This window comes from Plasmodium inui (genome assembly GCF_000524495.1).
Source record: "Plasmodium inui San Antonio 1 unplaced genomic scaffold supercont1.3, whole genome shotgun sequence".
Classification (NCBI taxonomy): Eukaryota; Apicomplexa; class Aconoidasida; order Haemosporida; family Plasmodiidae; genus Plasmodium; species Plasmodium inui.
Window position 1 is genome coordinate 517,414 of NW_008481837.1, and position 17,432 is coordinate 534,845.

The 17,432-nt window shown below is 39.9% G+C and overlaps 4 protein-coding genes across 4 annotated transcripts; 2 read left to right on the forward strand and 2 right to left on the reverse strand.

Annotated features, from left to right (window-relative positions):
* Positions 1-1,052: 1,052 nt before the first annotated feature.
* On the forward strand, positions 1,053-2,159 carry C922_00953 (hypothetical protein; the record flags this gene model as incomplete). Its single annotated transcript, XM_008816562.1, has 2 exons — positions 1,053-1,849; positions 2,105-2,159. The coding sequence occupies 2 exons, from the start codon at positions 1,053-1,055 to the stop codon at positions 2,157-2,159; spliced, it is 852 nt and encodes a 283-aa protein (XP_008814784.1).
* A 142-nt stretch (positions 2,160-2,301) lies between these two features.
* Positions 2,302-4,415, reverse strand: C922_00954 (hypothetical protein; the record flags this gene model as incomplete). The annotated part of the gene is made up of 7 exons (XM_008816563.1): positions 2,302-2,344; positions 2,474-2,610; positions 2,699-2,753; positions 2,957-3,090; positions 3,249-3,683; positions 3,852-4,010; positions 4,356-4,415. 7 exons carry the CDS (start codon positions 4,413-4,415, stop codon positions 2,302-2,304), a joined length of 1,023 nt encoding a protein of 340 aa, XP_008814785.1.
* A 1,757-nt stretch (positions 4,416-6,172) lies between these two features.
* On the forward strand, positions 6,173-7,229 carry C922_00955 (hypothetical protein; the record flags this gene model as incomplete). The annotated part of the gene is made up of 5 exons (XM_008816564.1): positions 6,173-6,458; positions 6,655-6,685; positions 6,778-6,853; positions 6,972-7,055; positions 7,185-7,229. The coding sequence occupies 5 exons, from the start codon at positions 6,173-6,175 to the stop codon at positions 7,227-7,229; spliced, it is 522 nt and encodes a 173-aa protein (XP_008814786.1).
* A 624-nt stretch (positions 7,230-7,853) lies between these two features.
* Positions 7,854-9,611, reverse strand: C922_00956 (hypothetical protein; the record flags this gene model as incomplete). The annotated part of the gene is made up of 1 exon (XM_008816565.1): positions 7,854-9,611. One exon carries the CDS (start codon positions 9,609-9,611, stop codon positions 7,854-7,856), a length of 1,758 nt encoding a protein of 585 aa, XP_008814787.1.
* Positions 9,612-17,432: the final 7,821 nt, after the last annotated feature.

Sequence of the window (17,432 nt, forward strand, 5' to 3'; positions counted from 1 at the left end):
AGCTCATTTTCTACATTTGTTTGTAGCCCATGCAATATGAACATCGAATGTTTCATATTATAAATGAACATCCTTTTTAATATTAGGAAAAGTTATACACATAGACAAGCGTACAATACATGCAGGTATGAACCACACAGGGACTCACTTTCTCTAAGAAAACGGCCCTTTTAAAAATATGTCATATGGAGCATTAAAGGTACATTATATAGGTAGCGCCACTTGGCTAGCAAAAAAAAGAAAAAATAAAAATAATGATAAAATTATGAACAGGTCATGCAACAACGGGACAAAGTTCAAATTTTTATTTTTATTTTTTCTCCCCAAGATTTACAATTGCTAGGCAGAAAGGTGGAAAAGAAGAAGCCGCTATCTGGGTTTCAATATGCGTAACCTTTGTCATACGAACGATCTTATAAACCTATCTCGGTGGGGTCACCTCCAATTCCTGAGCCATTTTAACACATTTCCTTAGTATTCCCTTTTGCATAGCGAGCCTACAACTGTGGTGCACATGTTAGATAATGCCCATTTAGATGTTGCACTTTGTAGAAATGGTGAAAAACATGTGCGCTATGAAAATTAAAAACTGTCCTTTATTTATTTATTTTTTTTTTTTGCCGTTGCATATGAATAGGTTGGATTCTCCGAAGGGGCCAATCTTTAAAGTCGCCGTTTTACTTTTAAGTAGTCATTGGTGTATGCCCCATCCCATCGATACACATTATCCGTTGGCATTTTTAAAAATGCAACAAAAATTTTATGCGTCGGAAGCTCGGTCTCCTCCAACTGAACCAACATAAAAGGGGCTTCCCTTCTTTGCAAACCGAAACAGTTGAAGGTTAAAATAGAGCGGTATAATGTGAGAAGAGATATACCCACCGCAAACACATTTAAACACCACGGAAAATAAAATGATACAAAAAAAAAAGCGCAAAACATTTTAACAACATAAGGAAGGAAAGGCTAAGCGCTCATGTTCCCTGTATGTAATCCCCATTTGAATGTTTCTTTTTTTTTTCCCTTGCACGTTCAAATTGCCTTTTGGATAAATGCCTCGAGGGAGTCACAAGGGAGGTCTATTCCCCGTCAGTGGAATGAAATGGGGCATGAATGAGCGAATCAGAAAGAGGGGATTATATCACAATAGAAGAGAAGATATATTAACCCCAAGATGGGGATATCGATATGAAAATAGGAACAAGAGCTATTTACCAGATGGCAGCTCCAAGTCCTTTGATATGGACGTAAACAGAGCTTGGCCAGCTGAAAAAAAGCAATGGAATTATTTTTACACAATTAATGAAGCCAGGTATTTATGGCCAAGTATATGTGCACAAAACCCTAACGTTAAAAATTACATTCTGAACATGCTGGAGAATAGTGAAAACAGACCCTTCAGTGGCATTGGACTGGAAGAAGTCCGGAATGAATACAGAAGGAGTAGCAGAAGTTACTCCCCCGTTGGTAGTACTTCCTCCACTAATAACCTAAGCAGTGGGGTGTATGGGAAGAACACCTATTTGAGCAAGCTAGCCAACGAATTTAACAACTCCATCTACCCCCAAATCGAAGTTAACCTAAGTAACAACCTGAAACGGGAGAGAATACAAAGGTTGTATGACATTGTGCGGGAAGAAAATGTGTGGAAAACCACGCAAAAGATAAAAACTGCTCAGAGTGAAAATATATTCCCCTATGTGGATGATAACGCAACCTTGATTAGAGAATTGCCCCTGGCAGAGATTTTGTACACCAAGAGTAACTTGCGCTTGAAGGTTAGGAGGCACCCCAAATGGATGAACGTGCAGTTTTTGAAGAAAAAAATAAAAATCCCCTACCTGTACAGGTACTTGTTTGGACAACGCCAACTTGTGCGCCTCTGTGCCACTTGGGTCTGTTGCCTCTGGGTTCACCCGTCCTGTGCGGCTTCGTCGAGTAGTGAGCGTGCGGTGTGTGCGCGGTGGACACGTTTTCAACGGTTTGCTACGGTTTGCAACCCTTTGCTACCATTTGCCACCCTTTGCATTAGCCCTCCTAATGCCGCTAAACTTCTCCCGTTTTGAAAATATAACATGTCATACACTTTCCCCCCATTCAACAGACGAAGAATCGCAAGGGAGGAATTACAAAAAAAGGAGTTTGGCTCGTTTTTTTAAATCTGTGAGCAAGAAAAACGAAGTGGAGGATAACAAAGAAAAAAAAGGAAAAAAAAGAAAAAAAAAGAAAGGATAAGATATGCCATATTATACGTGTTCATTCATGTTTAGTAGTGTTCACCGAGGCAGAGCAAAGAGGGGACTACTTCTTTTCAAATTCCTGGAGCATCATTTTAGCGCGCTCTCTATGGGGGGGGGTGAAAACAGCGGGCATGAGGCTGCGTACCATAGACGACATGGTTAGATTACACACATAGAATGCACATGTCAAAAGGTTCGCAGTGTTTATAATTTCTTATTTTTCCCGTTTGTACCTTCTACATTCCTGTATCGTCTTGGTGTCCCCCTTTTCCTCAAGGACAGGTTCCTCTTTGGTATTTCCCTCAGAAGATTTCTCTTGGGGGAGATTCTTCTCATCCAGGAGGAATACAAGACTTAGAAAATCTGCAGACTGGTGAGGGAACAATAGACATATTTAGATTATCCCTTTTGGAGTAATTTTTTTTTTTTTTGAGTGCAAAATGGGTATACGAAAGTACCGTAACGTTTGGGAATGGGCCCTTGGGGGAGTCTTCGGCATGCATTATTCGTTCCCTGAGGGTTAAAGGAAGATACAATGGCACGGTGGGACTGTCGAAGTTTGACATGTTGATATTCCAGCAAGGGGTAAAGCAGTATACGCGTGCTCCACCAGAGAAATCGTAACCAATGCAAAGTTAGCAAAACCTTATTATGTTTAACAACGTGATGGCGCTGGTCGGAAGCGAACGCGACGTGTGCACCGTCAGGAGCCTTACGAGAAGTACGCATATTCTTTGCAACCGTATTGCAGGTACTTTAGTTTTTCTATACAGCGCATGAGAAGTCGAGCGAAGTAGATGGACAGCTCCTTCTTGGAGTGAAGAATTTGGTTAATAAGATTGTCTATTTCCTGAAGAGGAAGGGGGTAAAACCGTACGCGCAGGAGATGAGAAGCGGTTGGGACTTTCTCACAAAAAGGTGCAATTTAAAAAAAGGAGTACATTCCTGGTGGTATTTTTTTTTTTTTTTTTTTTTTTTTTTTTTTTTGCAAATGCGCATCTGCATTACGAGTAGGTCTTGATCCCCAAGCGGTTTTTCCTGCCCTATGTTTTCTACTTCCGTCTCGTCATCCGATTCCATGTATTTCATAAAAAGTGAGGAGTAGGACTGATCCTCTGTTTGTTTTCTTTTTCGTTTTTCCCTTTCGGAAAGTCTAAGTTTCATCTCATTTGCATCATTGATACTAATTTTTTGTTTTTCCCTTAGCATGTTGTCTTTGACCTCATTGCTAGTGACTTTATCTTTTTCAAGTTGTCGCACATGTCCAAACAGACCACGCAAAGCCATGGGAATGGAATCTGGGTAGTCGTCAATTAGCCTCCTTTTGGTATTCTTCTTAACGAGTTCGTAGTATCGATGCAGCGGATGGTCTACATGCAGAAAAGGGAAGTTTATCAGGATGTCATTGTTTAGTTTGAGGTAGAACTCCGCGATGTCGCCTTCCTGCAAAAGAAACGGGGGAATTTAGTGGTGATGGTTGGAAGAGGCATAAAATGGATGTCCATCATCTGTGCATTTCTGTATTAACAGCTTCTTGGAGAGTTGAGCTGTATCGGCAAGTATAGCCTACATATGTCGCTATATGTACACACATGGAAGAAGACACTTTACCGAATTTGCAAACATAGCCGTGTACTCGACAATCATGTGTTCACGCAAACTTTTTGGAAAACAGACGTTCTCATGGTTCCTTGGAAGGTACGAAGCGAATATGTCTTGCTCATTTGGGTCCAAACAGTCACTGCCATTTTTGTTTGACGTGTCTTTCGTCTGGAAGTGGAGTGGACGGTATTTCACAACGGTTTATTAAAAAAAAAAAATGAAACAACTTCTCTCTCTATTATTGTTTTTTATACCCCCAGTTTTTTACTTGCTCGTTCTAAGATGTACAAAATGGACGAATAGGCCACTTCGCTTTAGCGTAGTGCTGGAAGGGATATAGGGGGAAAAACGTGTGGGGCTGTCACAAAATGGGGGAGTTCCACTCCAGGGCACCCCCTGCGCAGGTGTTTTGCGCTTCTATGCCGGGATAATGCCCGTGAATATTTTCCCTATTTTAGCAACTCCAGCCATGTGAGCCCCCCTTTACTTCGCTGCAGTTTTCTCCTCGCTTACATTCAGATAATTTAAATCGTCCGGGGGGGGTTCACTCGTGAAGTACCTCCTCTTCTTCATGGTTGCTTCCTAAGAGCGGACACGTGAGCCAAACAGGAGAAGCACAAAAGGAGCAAGAAGGGGAAGCTAAGCAATTTAAGCTATACACAATACTGCCATACCGTAATAACGAAAATGTGTATTCTTTTTTTTTTTTTTTTTCTCCATTTCGGTTCATTCATGTGATGGGAAAAATTAAAATTTCCCCAAAGCTGGAGTAACTTGCTTAATTTAAAGCGGAATTGTTAATTTCATTTTGAGTTGAATTTTTTTTTTCTTTTTTTATAGCGATTCAAATGGGAGAAAAAAAACTGAAAAAGAAAAAGCAGTCCCCGTTCTGCCTCCAAACTGTATTTACGCGAATCTACAAAGTCGATTTTTTTTTTTGAGAAGGGGGTTCTTTCAAAACAAGTTTGTCACCGAAGGGACGAGGAGCACATCTGTCCTCTACTTCCCCATGCCTGCGCGTCTTTGTTTGTTCACAATATGTTCGTAACAATCGGAGGCGGAAAAATGAAAAATAGTTCCATTTGTCGACCCAGTATTTCTCCGCACCGTGGCACAAAATGGGTGAACGGGGAGCAGCTTTCGTTTCCCTCAACTGATGGAGGGTCTACTATCCTTTTTTTTTTTTTTTTTATAACCCCTGATTGTAACTGTGCACCTTTTGGACTCGCCCCCATTTTGTATGTACACCGGTGTGAAAATTGGCTTTGCGTGAATTGTGCCAATGGGAAAAAAAACAAAACATAAATAAAATAAAATAAAACAGACTACTTTATACTTCACAGTGGATGAAAATGCATACGCGTAAAACTGCTTCATCCGCTTAATCCGCTTCGTTTGGGGGATTTCCTATGGCCATCCGCACATACGATTCTGTAAAGCTGTTCCTACAAATGCCCACTGCTTTGTTGGCTCCCGCTGTTCTGTCAGGCCGCTGTTCAATTTGACTCATTTCACTCCAATCCACTTGGTTTTACCCCATTTGTCTTTCCAAACCTAGAGCCAATTTTCCAAATTTTTTAGCAAAATGAGGTATCCCTGTTTGCTCTTTTTATCCTTGTTTGTCTTTTCATTTTTTAATTTTTCGGATTGCATGCTGCCGTGGACGAAGAAAAGAAAGGCGGGTAAAGGAAATCTGGGGAGTGGCAACGTGGGGAGGTCTACGGCGGCCTAGCAACAGCCCAAGCTGCAATAGGACAAAATGGCCCAAATTAAATCATATTAACGACATATTTCATTTTAAAAAAAAGGAGCAACTATCGTCTCCCCCGTGCAAGCCGCTTGACTGCAGACAAGCTGATGCGCGCTTAACACGAGCAGAATAATGCACTATTTTTTTTTTTTTTTTTTTTTTCTAGTGAACCAAATGGGCATCATAAAAGGTGTGGTACTAACTTGATTGCTCCAGATCGCTGTTTATTTGCGCCATGTCAGATGATACTCACTAAAAGCTCAATAAGGTGATCCATCCCATTTTAATCATTTTTACTTTCCTTCCGAAAGATATGTCGCAAGAGCTTAGGATCAAGGCCGAACAGCTTCCAACCCCCGAGGACATAGTATGACACGAAAATTTTCTTTTCCGTTTTTCCCCAAACTGATACTTTAGAGTCTCATTGCAAACGCATAGAAATTACGATGTTTATATCTTCCACTCCTTTTCTCATTCTTTAACAAAAAAAACTTTTTTATTTTTAGTCAGCCAAAATTCACAGGTAGAAGTTAATACAATGTGCCGCATTTCCCCGTGTCTGCTCGCAGAGCCGCAAAAAATGAACGTTCTCTTTATGGGAGGAGCATCGGATCGAGTGGTTGTTGAGTGTCTGCGGAATGTCTGCCGAATGTCTGTCGTTGCGCACGAGTCCATTCCCGGACGCCTTTTTGCCACCTCTTTACAACACTTCCCCCCCTGGACACACACACACACCAGAGTGGATAAAGAGGTCATCGATAAGTTAAACAAAGACATCATAGAGGAAGAAAACTTAGACAAGCACAAACCGCACGTCTGTCAGGAACCAGCATACGAGAGGGACTATTCGTACTTATGTCCCGAAGGTGAGAAGTGCAAAAGGGCAGCTAGCTATTTTGTCATGCTTTACGGGCTCTCGGGCAATTTGGCTTCAACACAAAATAGTGGGAAAAGTTATAAGCGATTTTGCGTTCGCCCGGTTGGCCTGTCACATTTGGTAAAATTTTTCCCTTTTTTTTTTTCTGCCCCTATTATCCCTCCCCCGCTTTGTCTGTTTCTCAGACTGGATAAAGAATTCCAATAATCAGTGTTGGTAAGGGGAGGGGGGTTAAACATATCCATGTGCACCTCCCCCCTAGGCATATACACCCACATGCACGACTGGGCGGAGCTACTTCATCGCAGGGGCATAGACTACGATGGTCACTGTGAATCGCTAAAATATTTCCAAGATTATTCTGCAGAGGAGAAAAAAGAATTTGTAAGGCTACATCTTTATGGGGGGGAATTTTGAGATGGTATCTTCTCCCATTTTTTTGTCGTCTGAAAAATGTTACCTGCGCACTTAACTCACTGGTTGAAAATGTTCCTCAACCCAGGAGATGAACTGCTGCGTCTTGTGGCCTAAGCTAAAAGATGAAGGCATGAAAAGAGCGCACAAGAAGGACCTCCTAAGGGGATCGGTTAATCCTTTTAACTAATTAAGCAGAATCCAATGATGTTCCATTTGTTGTTTTGCATTCTCGACTAATTAGTCCGCTCATCATAATATATGAATGTCACTGCACTGCGTGTTTTTTTTTTTTTTGCAGATAAGTTCAAGCAATGGGTTAATAATAAAACCGAAATATTTGTAAAGCGGGAGGTAGGACACACATGCAGAGACAGCTCCAGTGGGTGTAAGTTCGCGAGGGGCAACCTCGTCCAAAGGGAAGAAGAGAACGAACGAGTTAAGCGGACAAACCAGCTAATTGTTTTTGTGCATACCATGTCACTGATTTAAAAGGGAAAGGAAGTTACACACCCCACTTAACCTTTTAACGGGCAGACTTTGTAGCAACTTCAATTTGTTTTTTTTTTTTACACCTGCGGGGGGAAAATCAGTGTAGAAATTTTCCTTCTACCTTGGCTCACGGACGGGGAGGTGTCAAGCGGTTGGTTAAAAAAAAAGTTGTTAAGCTTATGTGACCCGTTCGCGATTGTTCTGTTGGGAGAAAGTCCTTCCCCCATATGGCAAAAATGCTCAGGCGCAAATGTAGCTGCTCACAAATGAAGGGCATCATCCTCTTCGCCCACGCTTGGCCACACAAAGGTTTACACATCCAAACTTGCGAAGAGTAACCCAACGGGTGCAACAGCAATGATACCCTAGGGGAAAAAGTTGGAGAAAACACAAAAAAATGATAAAAAAAAAAAAAAAAGGAAACTACTCCTTTTGCGAGAAAAACCTGCATTTTACGCGGAACCTACACACGCGCCGCCTAACTAAAATTCAGCTTGAGGTTGACCTTGGGCTGGAACTTGAAAAAGGGGACCTTATCGCCCTGCTGCTGCACCTCGGGGGTATCCCTGTCATTGAGCAATCCAAAGACGAAGGTTAGCATGCCTAAGTCGTAAATAAAGTAGCTCTGCAAATTTCCGTATCCACTTTTTCTAACGAGGGAAGTAAGGGTTAAGTTAAAATTAAGCGACGGGTTAAACCACTTGTTCTTCTTGGACAGTCCCTCTTGTGCCATTTTTTTCTTCTCAAATAATTTCTTTAAAGGGCTCTGATTGAGTTGGAAATAATTATGTAGAGTCTGTTCAACCTTTTCACCAAACTGTTCTTCAAATTGTGTAATCATGGAGTTGCTAAAAATGTCATTTTGCTGATTAAAATATCCGGCTGGAATTAACTTGTTAACTTCTTTCTTGAATGTGTTAACTAACGATTTTTTTAATTCTGCAATTTTGTCGTCCTTGTTCCCGAGTAAATCCTTATCCCTCTTAGTATTTTGCTCATTTAAAATGGCATCTTTCCCCTTTTTAATAATTTTCTTTTCAATAAGGACGATCTGCTTAACTATCTGTTTACGTATCAGTGCCAAAAACCGCTGCTTCAGTTTCTCCAAAATGCTGTCTTTAAACCTCGTGCCGGTCTGTTCAAAAGTTAATATGTGAAAAAAGAGCAGCAAATTTTTTATCAAGTCGGAAGAAAGCTGACCATAGTTTGGAATGACCTTCCCCTGAGTTATTTCCTTTTCATACTCGTTAATTATTTCATCAAAATGGTTTAGCGTTTTGTTGTACGACTCTTCAATTACGTAAATATTGTAGACACATTTCTCGTTGAAGGGGGAAAAATTTTCAAAATTTCTCATCTCTTTCACCAGATTTGTTAGCTTATTGACGAAAGAGGTGTACTTATTTATGTTGTTTTTTTGCAAAAGGGAAAGGCCGAATTTGTTTTTCTTCATTAAGTGAATGTTCTTCAAATTGGGATATCTTTCTTTTAATTCCTTGGTGAAATGTTCACATAGTATATCTTTGTCCAAGTTTTTTTTTTTTTTTTCCCCACTCGCTTCGGCATTTATTAACACAAAATAGACATGTACATCTTTCGCCTTCTCATTGAGTTGGTTTAAAAAGATTTCCACCTTTTTTGGTAAAACAAAGATAACTGTTTTTTTTTTTCTCTCTTCTTGTTCCCTCACTTTTGCAGAATGGGTCTGCCATTCCGTTTCGTTTTCCTCCTTCCCCATGTCGTTAACTTCGCTGTAGTGTATTTCCTCACTGGCCAATGGCACAATGACGCTGTTGGTCGACTCAACAATGAAGCTGATTAATTTTTTAAAGTCATATATGGTGTTCTCACTGTTCTCATAAAATTCCTTGTTCTGTAGCAAGTCCACATCGAGCACGACATTCAAGTTGTTATTTTGGTCCTTCCCAAACCACACGTCAATTTTTTGTTTAAATCCCAAGTTGACCAAATTGTTTCTTTCAGCCGATATGTTGAATAAGTTTTCCAAAAATTTTCTTTTATGGTACCCTGAACTTCCATAGCAGGAAAAAACATATTTATTTTTAACTGCCGCATTTTTCTCTTGTATGCTGTATTTCTTCAGTGCTCTTATTTTGTCCGTGTAGTCGTTACTGGACATCAGGTTGATGTAGTCATATTTCTTTGTCGACTTCGCCTGGAAATGGTGTGCGCAAAGGAGGACCAGGATCAGAACGACTACAACGGCGCTTACCATTGCAGAGTTCGCGCGCCAGAGAGACGGTGTGTTCCCTTACAAACCGATATACAGGCATGTGCATATGGAGCGCAGAGGGGTACGTGTATATGTGTAGCGCCGAGAAGGGCGAGCTATTTTGGCTAAACGGTTGATGAATTGCTGGTGAACTGTCGGTGAACTGCTGCTAACTACCGCTAACCTCTCCTAACTGCCGCTAACCTCTCCTAACTGCTGCTAACCTCTCCTAACTGCTGCTAACCTCTCTTAACTGCTGCTAACCTCTCCTAACTGCTGCTAACCTCTCCTAACTGCCGATAATATTTTTCTTTTTCCACTCAGCAAAGCCTGACAGTCGCAAATTCCCGCAAGTTACTACGACGTTAAAACTGCAGCCATAAATGCCCCTTCTCCGCGCCGCTTGGTGGCTGCATCTATGGGCTGTTTTCGTTGCAATTTTGTGTTTTTCTTTTTGCATCAAAATTTGGTGCTCCTTTTTGCGTCAAAATTTGGTGCTCCTTTCTGCAGCAATTTTTGGTGCTTCTTTCTGCGGCAATTTTTGGTGCTCCTTTCTGCGGCAATTTTTGGTGCTCCTTTCTGCGGCAATTTTTGGTGCTCCCTTTTTTTTTTTACGTTGCTTCTTTCCATCGCCTGCAACTGATTCTTACGGAGAGGAGCAGCCGAACGGTCAGAGTAAAATCATTCGCAGAAAGTCCTCTACATTTTGGTGAACGTGCAAACGGAAACCGCCACACATTCTCGAGCCTATTTAAATGTACCTACTTAAGCACCAACGTTTGTTCGCTTTTGTAAGCATGTGCACATGAGTAGATGGTATGCCAATTCCCTCCCATGGAGGCACAAAAAAACGATACCGCGCTACATGCCGGAGAACGCCTCTCACCGGCTGCCGCTTCCAGATGGGGAAAAGGTGCCAAATGAATGCCGTTCACAAGTAGACCATATACACTTCGTAAACTTGTTCCGTTTTACATAAACACCAAATCGATAATTAGCGTAGCTGGCATGATAGAATAAAAAGGTGCAGGTATTTGTCTCCATTTCGCGGTTTTCACTCTTAAGCATTGCACACCTAAGGGTTTTTTTTTTTAAGCGTAATATTTACAATTCTCCGCACGTTCAAGTGGTAGGGGGAGCTTTTGCTGACGGGTGCCTCAAACGCGTGGCTTAGTCTAATACACGTTAGTGAATTCTGCAGGGAATGCAAACTACAAACTAAGTGTAGATTTTCCTCCACAAAGAACGACTGCCCTGATATGTCATCAGCAAAAAAAGACATAACTTCTTGCTGCTCCCTTTGAGTTGCATTTGCGTAAACGCTGGACATTTCTTTTACGCTGACTTTATTTCATTGCGTTTTATTTTTGGATAGAATAGCAAAAGTGGTTATCTGTCACCAACGGTTTGAGAAAAAATTTGAGGTAGCCAATTTTCCAAATCGACACAAATTCACTTCTCTCCTTTTATGCGAGAAAAAAAAAAAAAAAAAGTTCATTAAATTAATCCAATTTTCCATTTTTAAAAAGAAAATGTGTATCGAACAGTGCGGTATTTGCAAGGCTTACCCGTATGTCAAGCAAAGGACATGTGTGCAAATTGCACAACTCCCTATTTTTGAGTACCCATTACATATACCGCTTAAGGGACACATTTACAAATATTTACCTCAAAATGGGGAAGAATCCGTAAGCGTTTGTCCATCTAGTAATAATACAAAAATGTATAGTAATAATATAAAATTGTATAGTAATAATGCAAAATTGCATAGTAATAATACAGAATTGCATATAATTGGAGCTGACTATAAAGCAGAAAAAGAAGAAGAAAAAAATTGCTCATAAAGTGGCACTTATTATAAAAATAAAAAGTACACGTTGAGATAGGATCATTTTGGGAAAAAAAAAAAAGAAAAAAATCCAGAGAAAAATAAAAATGAACAGCTCACCGGAAAAGTTTGCAATTGCAAAGGAATGTCACACGTATGAAATGCCATTCTTTTTTCTTAAAAAATGTTTCCTCTTTTTTAACACATTTTGAATGGAAATTTTACGAAAGCTAAAAACTGGATTCCCTACTTTTTAAGTCGAGAGGAACTGGAGCGTATGAACCGTATGCGTGTCCGCGCCACGCGTGCCAAACGAAATAATCAAACAAAGGAGCGGACGAACGAATCAACGAACAAATAAATAAATGTACACATATGCAAATACACACACGTGTATATTTCCTTCTTCGCATGCGCATGTGTTACTTATACATGTACACCCCTCCACCTTTACTCCCGCACGGACGTGCAACAGCTCAGAAATAACCCGCTAAAATGCCGAAAGTGACCGTGAAAAAAATTCACGCAGTTGCCAAGTGGAAATGGATTGGGTCGTCCGTAGACAGTGTGTGTGCAATTTGCAACAATGCCTTGGAAAATACTTGTACGAACTGCATTAGGCCAGGAAATAGCTGCCCCCCTGCATTCGGAAAGTGTGGCCATCATTTCCACCTCCATTGCATGGAAAAGTGGATGAGGCAAAATAAATTTACGTGTCCATGTTGTAGGGCAGACTGGTATTACGAAACGCAAGAATTAAACTGACGAATGGGGGGAGCCGCAGGAAGAAGAGGAAGCTGGGCGTTCCAATTTCGTTGCCCCTGCGGTAGCGGCGGCAGCTGTTGACGTTACGTCACCGTTTTAATTGCCTTCAAATGTGTAGGAATGCATTTTGCAACCACATTTTACGCAAGTTTTACCATTTCTAATTTTTCTTATACCATTTTTTAGTTTTTTTTTTTTTCCTTCCGTTTGAAACTTTTATGAATAAACAACCGCGTATACACACCTGTGGACATATTCCCCTTTTTATATATCTTCTTTACCCCAGACGAGATAAAAAGGCATGAACGCCTCAGCAGCAAATTTGCTCGCCTTCTGACCAATTCTTTTTAAGTTCATTTTAAAAATGTGTTGCAGCCTTCGCGTAAATTTTGTTCATCCCTAACTTTTCCTTCTTGCGGCGAAAAGGACGGTACACGCTGAAAGGTCAAAATGGAAATTAGTATTTTCTTTGGGACACCTATTTGGAGCTTTTTTTTTGTTCATGCCCCCAATTTAGAAAAGGCATACGCGCAAAGGTTTCTCCATTAGTCCGGCTCATCGAACGTGCACATCAACCGGAAATATGCGTCAATTTAGTCACTCTCATGGGGCATAATTTTGGCCTCAGTTGCACACTCCTCGATACATTCGCGCTGTAAGGTCTATTATGAAGATGGGTACAGATAATACGGCTCAGGTGATTGAAATAGGTTGGGAAATCACAAAAAAGGAGAAAAATAAATCGAGACATACGGTTATTCCTCGGACCTTTTGCTTTCTTTTTTCTTTTTTTCAAAGTAGTACCTTTTTTCTGCCTCCATGTGGCGAACATTTCGCGCAAGCGTCGGAATGGGAAACAGTGCCACAGTGATATCCATTCAACCGCTTAACCAGTAACGTGCTAAACCGAAACTGTTTCTTGCACATGCCCGGAGAGTAAATTTTTCCTCATCAGAAACGTGGCGAATTATTTGCACTACATTGCTGCCCAGGGAAATTAAAGACGTTTACTTAATCTGTCATGCTTTGCACAAAGGGTAGCATAACTGTGCCCCAACAGGGTATTTCCTTTTTGGTCATTTTTTGTACCTATAGGCTTATGCGGGGAGGGGGGGGGGTTCCATTTGCGTGTGTAATTCCTTTTTGGAAGGTATGAAGGCCAAAAAGACTAATCCTGAGGGATGAAAAAGTTGATGCGCGTCGAAAATCACCCCTCCCTCCACAGGTAACGTACCGCTTAAGAAAATGCACGTTCGATTTATTGGCGGTATATTTTGCTTATGCGTACACACATGTGTGCATTATGCTGTCTCTACCATTTGGTCGCTTCCCTTTTTTACAATTAAGAGGTGTGTTTTATATTTGTTACACGTTTTTTACCACTACTTGTAAAAAAATAAATGAAAGGTGATCTTGTCTTGGGGGTGAAATGCCTTTTCGCATTATCCTTTAAAATTCTACACCCTCAGAAAATGACGCCTGACGGGAATGAAAACAATGTACTAAGGAGGCAAATGTTCTAACATGTACATAATGCACATACGAATGGGAAACGCAGCGCAAATTGCTCGTAAAACCACAGAAACTCCGCGCGACATTTTAGATGATAGACACATATATATACGCCCTAATGCCCTCAAGCTTGCGCAGCGAGCCGCGCTTCCTAATTTTTCTCTCCATACCTAGGTGTCCCTGCTCCGCTGAAGCAGAGACTGTTTTTGGCAATTCGGTTACGACCACATACAGTTCAGGAATTCGTAAGACAAAGGGATAAAATATAAAAGTGCAATTTCTTTACATTAAATGCACATTAAATTCTGGCGCCAAAAAAATAACAGAAATAATAAATTTTTTTGTAAAGGACATTTTTTCAAGTATACACACACACAAAAAAAAAAAAATGTTTCTTTTGATCCATGAGTATGCAATATGGTACGTTCAAAAGTGTTCGCGTGCCTACAGTGCGTCCCTTCACGTTTGAATTTTCGCATGACGTGAAAAAAAGGTGAGCCTAACAATTTTGGACGTTTTAGCAATAAATGAGCGTAAGTCACAAAATTCGTAGTTAACGCGTTTTTGTTGTCAAGTGGCTTCACGTGGAGCTGGTGAAGCGATGCAAATAACGGCACCTTCGCATGTTAGGTAGTAGAATGCTACTTAAAAAAAAAAGGCTATTATAGCAGCAAACTAGCAATAAAGGCATGAAAAAGTAGCAGTAATAGTAATACACATGCTGTGCCTAATCCCGTGAGAACTCCCTGCCGAAGCATTTGAAACGAAGTCGCGAAGGACAAATGAGGGGGAAAATAAGAATGTACACAAAGGGGCAAACAAACGAATAAGAAAAAGAGCGAGGAAACAGGCAGGACATACCTATCCATAAATGTACCAAATATATATATACATATTGTACACTCATTTAAGAAAAAAAGTAAAAAAAAAAATACTTTTTTTTCTTTCTTATTCGCGTCACTTTTCCTCCTCACATATTTTACTACACCTAAGTTTTTTTTCCTTTTTTTTTTTTTTGGGTTTTCTTTTTTAAAAATTTTTTATTAGCAAAAGTTATAATATTATGCATGCTTGTAAAGGCACATGGAACATTTTTTTTTTTTTTTTTCCTTTTTTTTTTTTTTGGGTTTTCTTTTTTAAAAATTTTCTTTTACTTATGTTTATAAAATTTTTATCATGCCATGTCACTTCATTTAGTTTTGTTAATTAAGGTACCTAAATTTCCCTTCGTTAAATAGAAATTCACTTGTAAAAATGGAGAAATTTTTAAAAAAAGCTAAGTGAGGAATCTCTTAACGCTTTTACACAGAAAGTTTTGAAGTAAAAATATAAGTACAATCATTTCTCTGTTTTGCATGTGCTTTCTCGTATTTGTACGCCGAGAAGTTTTATATGTTGATACGTACATTTTCCAATGGGCATCCAAAGGAGTGTACATAAATACGTAGGAGTGTACGGTACATATATGTGTATGCGTGTACATGGGCATACATAACACATAGTACATGGTCAAGCTTATCGCAGCGCGTACATGCGTTTCCCCATTCCAAAATTTTTAAAGTCTCCCCCTATAGCGCAGCAGTTCGCACGAAGGAGTAACCTTGGCATACACAAGTACGCGCGTCGCCCATGTGTACACATATGCGTGGAAACGTGTGCTTCGCGCTGTGCATACATATCCGCACATCACATGTAAAATACATATGCCTTCGCGTATATGATACGTTCATGCGTGTGTCCACCCGTCCTATGCAACGCGCTTGCCCCATACATAGCGATATACACGCATATATACGTAACCCAAACTCACGCGGCATTTCCCCCACATGAGCATGAGCATACACGCGTTCCTGCTTATGCATACAAAATAACGACTTGACCAGTTGACCGATTGCATTTCCTCGAGTTCACATCCCAAAGCATAGCAGCGATAGGAAGTTCACGATTCATGGAATTTACGAATTCATAATTCCTAAATCATAAATCACTAGATTTCCCTTTTTCTTTTTGCCTTTTTCTCTTTCGCCGAGCACTTTGCATTTCACGTCACCATTTTGCCGTTCGTTTTGCTTTTCCTTTTTCCTTTCATTCGCGTTTCCCTTTTCCTTTTTTTTTTTCTCTCTGGCAAAATTCTCTTCGCACACAAGTTCACGATTCATTTTACTCCAACTCACTTTTTTTTTAATTTTCATAAATAGCATTTTTCTCTTTTTCTCCCTTTGATTATTTTATTTTTTATTGCGTTTTATTTTTTTAATTTTTTTTTTTTTCATTCCTCAGTTCGTTCATACACCTTCACATCATTATTATTTTTCTTTCAATTAAAACTAACAGAATACTCTTGTGTATGTAAAGAAAAGGAAAAGAAATGCGGATGACATGTGTACATATATATTTTATGTTCGCTCGTATGTGTACGTGCTGTGTCATGTACGCATACCTACACGTAGTGTAGGGAACTCGCACGTACGTGTAAACATCGGAACCTGCACCTGACGCGAATGCCTGGTCTCACAGCCCAAGCAGCACACTTTGGTATACAGTTTTTATGTACATGAAAAAGCTGTGCACGAATGTATACCTATTGAATAGCTTCATCGCCTTTTTCATAGATTCATGTGTATATGCGCCTTGTCGTGCGAGCGTTGTATACATGCATACGAATATGCGCATATATTGTATGCGGACTTAGGCTTATGGTTTGCCTTTTCCATGCATACTGCACAAATAACACTTATTTCTTGTGTTCATTCACGTCCTTCCATACATCTGGTAGTTCAAGAGAGAGGAATACATGAGTACGTGCATACGTCCCCATGCGTAAGTATGCATACGTATATGTACCCTTTTTCCATGTAAAATTTTTCGCTTCTCCGGAATGTGTTTACGCACTCGGGGCGTTTATTTTTGCAAACCGGATCCTGCCATCTTTTCTATAGAAAGTAGTAGCAACGCAGCGGAGGTATGCTATCGTATGTTCTACCACATATATATATAGTATAGATATATCCATATGCCTACTCCCCGTCCATGTATTTTTGCCTTTTTTTTTTTTGTATACCTAACTCTTGCATGCGCGAAATTTTTAGCGCCCATTTCCACTTCACATGAGGGATTGCGCATGTATACATAAGCTTATATATGTATAGATCCCTATGGGATGCAACACCAAGGACACTGTTCGAATTATCCGGTATATGCATAGCATGCGTGCGGCCATGATCACATGTGCGTAGTGCGTACAGGTGAGTGAATATGCATACGTAATATGTTGACAGTCGGCACGCTCACCGGTTCCCCCCTTTCACCTGGTACACGTTTTAAGCAATTTTCTTTTTTTTTTTTTTACAATTCATACAGAGCGATACATACGTTTTTGCGTAAATTCATACATGCGAGATAATTATGACCCAAAATTGCATGTAGATGAAACTTTTTTTTTTTTAATTTAATCGTTATATGAATATATTGTATGATATTAACAATTTATGCGTTTGTATGAGTACATATACGAGTAACTTTTTTGTTTATTTTTCTGCTTTCTATTTCGTGTTTTTTATTTTATTTTTTTTTTTCCAATTGGGTAAACTTTGCCAGCGTACGCACGTTCATACATACTTAACATACATGCATACGTACGTTCGTTCGTACGGTCATACAAAAATATAAGCGTAGTTATCATACATAACATTATAGGATAAAATGCAAAGTTTATATAA